We start from the raw sequence: 6,785 nt of genomic DNA, 5'->3' as shown, positions 1-6,785 counted from the left end.
AAGCAAGCACGCCTGGAGCGCCCGGCTGCTCCGCAGCGCCGTGCGCGCCCCACACAAAAGACGCCGAGAGCCCCGCGCCACCCAGGACTCCAGTCACCGCGCGGACGCTCCCACGAGCGCCGGGGCCCCGCTCGGATCCATCCGAACTTGTACCACCGATTCGTGCCGCGCCTCCAGCTGGTCGAACCCACGATCTCTATCCCGCCGTGATCGGTTGGGATTCAAAGTTCTTTCCAGAAAAAGAAAAAGAACCCCCCCCCCAAAAAAGGAAAAAAGTGTGTGTGCGCGCGTGTGTGCGTGTGTTCCTTAATCCGTGTCTCCCGCTTTTCTTAGCGGCGGCTTCGCTTGAGCTTCTAATAACCGAGCTGGCCAGCGTTCCTGGAGCCTCCTAATAGCAGATATTCATGACTATTAATATTACACGAATACTTAATAAGGGAAGAATGCCTGGAAATCGAGCGTGAAGCGGAGAGGCAACTTGCGCCGGAGCCGGCCCTCAATGCAGTCATTGACCGGAGTCTCAGTGTAGCAAATCCGACGTGGGGAGAGGGAGCGCGAGAGACAAAAAGCGGGCGACAGAGGGAGCGGGCGAGCGCGCGGGGGGCCGCGGCGCGGCGTCTGGCGAATCACAGGGAAGGGGCAACATTTTAAAAGGTTGCAGGGCATGCAAAAGTGAAAGAGAAAGAGGGAAGACCGGCGGACTGAGGGTCGAGAGCGCGGAGAGGGAGAATGTGTCTGCGAGCGTGTGTGAGAAAGAAAGTGTGGGCGAGCGGAGAGGAGCGCGGAGTGCAGGGAGGGAGGGAGGGAGGGAGGGAGTGAGGGAGGAGGGAGCGCCCTTTTTTTTGAGGGGAGAGGAAGCCGGGGAGGACAATCAGACCTAAAAGGCTGGGGCAGACCTCGGGATGCCGCGGGGGTCGCGCGGAGCCGGCTGCAGCTCCCGGGACCCGCGTCCGGCTGCAGGGCGGGCTCTCCGCCTGCGAGATGCTTCCCGGTGCTCTTCGGCCGCGGGCTTCTCTGCTCCGCAGCCGGGCCTGGAACTCGGGATTCGGCTGCCGGCTACCGCGCGGCTCCTCCATGGCCCAGTGTCCAGCCTAGGACCAGCCCGCCGGCTTCCCCGGCCTGGGTCCTTCGCCTGGTCTCGAGCTTTTCCTTCCCAGGACCACCCTGGCCGTGCGCTCTGTGGCTGTGGCTGCTCGGATCTCGGCTTTTCCCAACCCCGGGTTCCGAGACCCGGTTCCAGGACGCGGCCCTGGGCGCGCACAGACGCGAAGCGGCCCAGCCCGGGCGCCGCTGGCAAGGGCCCCGGGCTCCAGGCGCAAACCCGTCCGACTGGCTGAGCCACTCCCGCCCGACACCCCCTAGATGACAGGGCTAGCTCTGCCCGAGCGCCGCCGCTGCCAGTCTACCCGCCTCGAAGTACGAACAAGCGGCACCTCGCCTCCAGCGTGTCCCTGCAGCGCCCGCGCTAAATTAGACAGCCCCAAGCCGGTTCAGAAAGCCCAAATACCCGCTCCAGCTCTTGCCAGCCGGCCGCCGCCGAAGTTGCTGAAACAGCCATGACTATTTTTTCTCCTATCCCTCTCCTTTCATATCCTTTTCCCCTTCACTCTCACGCACCCCTAAGAGTCTCTCTCGGGGTTCAAGTGCACCCCCCACCCTCCCCCTCCAGCGTCCTTTGGCTTGTTGAGCCAGGTCGGGGTTCCGAACCTGCCAGCCCAGGGAGCCTGCAGCCAGTACTGAGGTTTGAGCTCCTTGAAAGTAAAAAGTGCCAGGCTGGTACCGAAGCTCAGACAACTAAGAAACGAACTGTCCTAAGAAGCGCAGTGGCATCCCGAACTGCCGGTAAAGGGCCTCCGGGGCCTCGAAAACAAAGCGGCTAGTGCAATGTGGGGTCCCTGCGCCCCTCCGGGTGAGAGACAGGAACCCCAAACAGCCGCCTGCTACCGGTCGGATGTCACCCGGTGCCCCATCCACAGGGTTGGGGGTGGGGAGGCATGAAGTCGGGGAGCCCGAAAGGAAAAAGATGAAAAACAGTATTCTGAAAGGGAGGAGGGAGTGGGTGACACTTCCTTCACATAAACGCACTTGGTGATTTCTAGTACGGACTCCTGCGGCTGCGCCCGCTCGCAGACGCCTCTGCCGGAATTCCCAGTTCCAAAGGCCAACAAGAAAAAGAGGGTGGGGGAACCAGCAGAAGTCAAGGCTGCTGCATAGTTATTTAGAGAATCACGGGTCTCCCACCCCCACTGTCTCCCCAAGACTCCTCAGTTCATTTCAGTGGTGCTTGTAAAAGGGAGGCTGAGGCCGCCTCCCAGTAGGCGAATGGTTCTCTTTCTGTGCCTCCCTAGCTGGCCCAAAAGTACCTCTCTGGGGCCCTGGGATTTAAAATGGGTTCCAAAGGGGCACGTTCAGTGAGCAGGGCAGACTCCATATACCGAAGGCGGTCGGCAGGCAGCCACGCCAGATTTCTCAGTGCCCCACAGCTGAGCGACAGCTAGTGTAAGGGCCAGTTCTCCCAGACCCCGAAGGCCCATAGAGTATCCGCACCCAACCACCACCATGGGGTGTGTCCACCCCATTGCTCAGCAGGGGAAGAACTTCTTGGAACACAGAGGCTCAGAAGTGAGCTCAGTGGCTCGGATGTGGGTTCCCAAGCTGAACCGGCTTACAGGGAGGTGCAGCTCAGGTTAGAGAGAAGTATCCCAACGCAAGAGAATCTCTTTCGTAAGAAAGGAAAACAAGGGGGGGGGGGGAGAATGACGGAGAGAGAGGGAATGTGAAACGTCAGAAAAGAGGTAGAAAGGGGAAAGTGCTTTCTTGTTCTTTTTCATCCTGCCAACTTGGGGCCCCAGAATCTTGCACAGGAGCACGTGGAGTGCACAGGCACGTGCCCTGTGGCCAGCAATGGTTTAAAAAACCGTGCTTTGCTCTTCGTCCTACTCGCAGGCACAGCCAAAAGTGATCAAAAAAAGGGGGGAGGGGGAAGGGGACACCAGCTTGGAAAAAGAGACGTGAAAGAAGGAAGCTTCCATGTCCTCTTTCTCCTGCTTCTCCCCCGCGTTCTTCGGGAGAATCCGAGCGACGGGTGCTGTGCTGGTGAAAGTTTGTCCCACCCGCATCTCGCAGCTGGCTGCAAGTGGCGGGGGAGGGGGGGGTTCGGCCTCCCAGCCTGTGGCCTCTAGGATGACTGAGCCGGCGCCGCGCTTACCTCGCAGTCTTCGTACTTGATATTATCCGTCAGTTTCCAAAGCATTTTCATGGATTGGCGTGATCGGATTTGCCCCACTGCGTCTCGCACCCAAGTGGATCTACTCTCTGGGTTAGCGCAAAGTGCCGGTTGCCGGCAGTGAACAGAGGAGGAGGAGGGCGAAGAGGAGGAGGAGGAGGGCGAGGAGGAGGAGGAGGGTAAGAAGGTGGAGGAGGAGGAGGGCGAGGAGGAGGAGGAGGGCCAGGAGGAGAAGGGCGAGGAGGGAGGAGAGAAGGGTAAGAGCTCCCGTGTGCGCTCGGAGATCTCCCTCTAATGGTAGAAACTTTTCCCTTTTCCAGCTCTTCAGCAACAGCCTAATCGCCTCATTAGCATATCAACAATAGTCCAATTGCTCGCCAGTACCACAATCTGCCGCCGTCCGCTCCGACCCAGGTATAAAGGCCTCTTCAAGCCGCGAACTTGCTCCCAGAGCGCACGCCAGCATACCTGCTTGCTTGCCTGGTAGCCCAGGACACCTTCCCAGAGCTCCGCTTCGGTCCTTTACCCCAGGGGCCCTCCACCCTGGCCCAATTTCATTCCCTCCTCTTCCTCTCTCTTCCGGTCCTGCCCGCCAAAGATGCCTTCTGTAAAGCCCGGTATTATTCAGGGTCCCAGCCGTCGCGCCTGGGGACCGACTGACTTCCAGTACCCCAACACCACTGAGGCGGCCGCCACAATCCATCTGCCCTTTCTGCCGGGTCCGATTTTATTAGAAACCATTATCCCTTTCGCAATGAAACGTAACCACCAAACCAGGACCAGAGTAGTCACTCCAGGACTTTTGCCCAACAGGAGATCGCCTCCGCTGTCAGTAGCTACCCCCTCCGGCCGCAGCGCCTAGGGAGTTTTATTAGCTTTGCGCTTTCCCCTAGGTTGGAGATTCTGCCAAACGGCTCCGGTTGCCCGGCTGGGGTTTGCGATCTCTTAATTGCTGCGTGTAAAATAAAAGTTGTACCCTGAAGAGGTTACTCGACAGCTCCAGGGGTTAAATGATTTTCCTCCGGTTCGTATGAAGCTGGGGCCGGCTGACAATTCAGCGTGGTGTTTGGGCTTTAAGGCTTCCCAGGTACGAAGTGGACAAGAACGCAGAACTCCTCGGGAGACTCACAGCCGCTTCTGGGGTGAGCTGAAACCCAGACACAGGAGCGCCTGCGAATCTCCATGCCGTATTATACGTGCATCAAAATAAATCATTGGGAACCAATTCTTCTCTGTGCTAATCTGCTCCAGTTTTCCCAAGATTCCCCTTTTTAATTAAAGAAGGAAGAGTTCCTTTATGATTTGATGTTACTAACGCGGGCGCGCTGGCGGCGCAGTGGCCGGCTGAGGAGGAACCTGGAGGCAGGGAACCACCCCCTTGTCCAAGTTGACCACTCCAGGCTCTCCAGCTCCACACAGGGGCTTACTCACACCACAATAATTTTTTTTTCCTCCTGTTTCAGCAGTTGTTTTTTCTTCTAAGTGAGATTTTTTTTAAAGACTTAATATATGATAGTTTTAAATAGAGTGATTTCTCTAACTAAACTTACCCATTAATCCTCTAAAAAAATGTTTTCTTCTGTCTCATGTCAAATGTGATAAACTTTTCTCAACAACAGTAGGTCCCACCTCAGACCTCTGATTCATCTGGTTCTATTTTTCAAAAATCTCTAGGCCTCCCCAATTTCCACAGAGAATTCCACATGGGGGTGGAGGCTGCAGCAAATTCAAGCGTTCCCTAACAGGTGGTGTAAAGGCAAGGGAGAGGAAGAGTCCCACCCCATCTCCACTCACCCCTGAAGAAGAACAATTCTTCCCAAGACCCCAGGATAGCTAGAGCTACCATCTGCCCAAAGCTATAGGTAAGGCTAGAGCTGGCCAGAGGTCCTGGCTACTTCCTAATGCTGACTTTCCACATTTAAGAAGTCCTGGCTGATGAGTCTAGAGGCTTGGCACCCGCTGTGCCGGGAAAATGGTTAGTTTCCAAGCAAGACCCTTCAGGGCTGCCCCAAGGCCCAAGGCCTAAGGCCCAGCACCCACCACTTTCCCAGCAACAGCCACAGCCTGTTACATGGTGACCTATAGGCCTGATCCTAGGCCTGTGAGGCAGGGATTTTATACCCCGCGGACTCGCCTGGGTACTTAAGAGAATTCTTAAGTTTCGTTTTCTTTCCCTTCAGTTTGTGGACTGGGGAAGGAATTTAAGGATTTATGTCCTTTCCAACCCCTACTCCCACCCTCTCCCCTGTCCCCACTGCCCAGTGCCTCGCAGATTTCTGGCTCCGCACTCGCGGAAGGCTACTAAACTGTTGTTGTATTCCCTCCAAGGGCGCCATTGACGTGCTGATTGGGGCCTGCCAGCTCTGTGCCGCCGCCGCCCGCAGTGTGGGCGCTGATGAAAGGCCGAGAGAGCAGTCCAGTAGCCCCTGAGCCCGGCGAGCCACTCTGGCTTGAGCTTCATTACCCCAATTCATTTCATTGAAGTCAGTGCCCCCGCTGGGCAGGGACTCTGGGTCCCCTTGGACAGCAGCGCCAACCCGGAAAGTTAGGTAAGGTGGGACTCTAGGCCTGACCTGGGGGTATGAACTACACAGAGACAGAGACACGGAGAGAAACAAAGAAATACAGGGCCAGAGTGACCTTATGTTCTGTTTATCAATGTTCAGGGAGACGCGAGCCTGGAAGAAATCTGGTCCCTTGGGGCTCAAAGCTATTCTCCCTCCAATCTCCAGATTGGGTGCTCCAGTCATTAACCAATATATGAGCTCTCAGGAGCAGGCCCTGGGTGCACCCCACTCCCAACAATCCCTGGCTTCCAAACCTTAGATGGTCTCACTGGAGGCCCAGACCAGCCGACCCTGGGCAGTGGGGGCCTTCTCATTTCAGAATTCTTCAGAACTTAGTAATAAAGAACACCCCCCACACATCCTCCGTGCCCAGAAATAGAGTTAAGAAAGAACCGTGAGCCCCAGGGGTGGGGAGAGAAAGGACTGCATTCTAGGATTTGTGATTGGTGTGGAACTTTCGTCCTTAAACCACAAAGTCAGTCTAACTTTGAGGAATAGCATTTATTTAGTATGGTTTAGGGAGTATGAAAGTATTCACTCAATAAATAAAAGTAATAAATACAAAGGAAAACCTGCAAAAGACCTTCCTTTCTTCAACTCCAGGGAGTGTAGTGAAGATGATACTACTCATGACGTTAATGACTTAAGTTTGAAGCAAAAATAAGAAGAAAATAAAATCTAACTGGGGCAGGGCCTCCAGTTTTCTCGGTTTTCTTTGGGAAGGTTGAAGACTTTGGTTCAAATTGCCCCTCAGGCTTGTGGCTTATAGAATCTCACCCTAAGCAGGCCTCAGTTGACTGGGGAGAAAAGAGGGCCCCGCGGTTCCGATTATGAAATACGCGACAGGGGAAAGGCGTTGGTGCTACTTCAACCTGGTTAGAGCCATTCTTGTCTCCCGGAGGGAGAATGTGTGGAAGCTCAGAGAAGAGGGCTGGTTGCCAGTTCCCGGGTAGGGGTTCTGGGTCTGTGGCTCGGGAAAGGCAGGACCCATC

General features: G+C 55.8%; 1 protein-coding gene and 1 long non-coding RNA gene across 4 annotated transcripts in view; one reads left to right on the top strand and one right to left on the bottom strand.

The window, feature by feature from the left end:
* Positions 1–3,984, bottom strand: part of Tfap2a (transcription factor AP-2 alpha) — an 18,434-nt gene extending 14,450 nt beyond the window's left edge. Inside the window, exon 1 of one of the 3 annotated variants that reach the window (XR_003849305.1) lies at positions 3,209–3,460. Coding sequence is in view for 2 of the 3 variants with exons in the window: in XM_029562843.1 (XP_029418703.1) it covers positions 3,695–3,929 (235 nt within the window). In the remaining variant the exon portion in view is untranslated. Of the gene's footprint in view, positions 1–3,208; positions 3,461–3,694 lie in introns of those variants that run through there. The other 2 variants (XM_029562843.1, XM_008831628.2) reach the window with 2 other exon arrangements.
* Positions 3,267–4,247, top strand: LOC115070114. The gene is made up of 3 exons (XR_003849306.1): positions 3,267–3,405; positions 3,547–3,640; positions 4,120–4,247. It is a non-coding gene; the product is annotated as an uncharacterized LOC115070114 (long non-coding RNA).
* Positions 4,248–6,785: the final 2,538 nt, after the last annotated feature.

This window comes from Nannospalax galili, unplaced genomic scaffold (genome assembly GCF_000622305.1).
Source record: "Nannospalax galili isolate Female #2095 unplaced genomic scaffold, S.galili_v1.0 scaffold72, whole genome shotgun sequence".
Lineage (NCBI taxonomy): Eukaryota > Metazoa > Chordata > Mammalia > Rodentia > Spalacidae > Nannospalax > Nannospalax galili.
The sequence above is the reverse complement of the archived record's forward strand: the minus strand, read 5'-3'. Positions and strand labels throughout refer to the sequence as shown.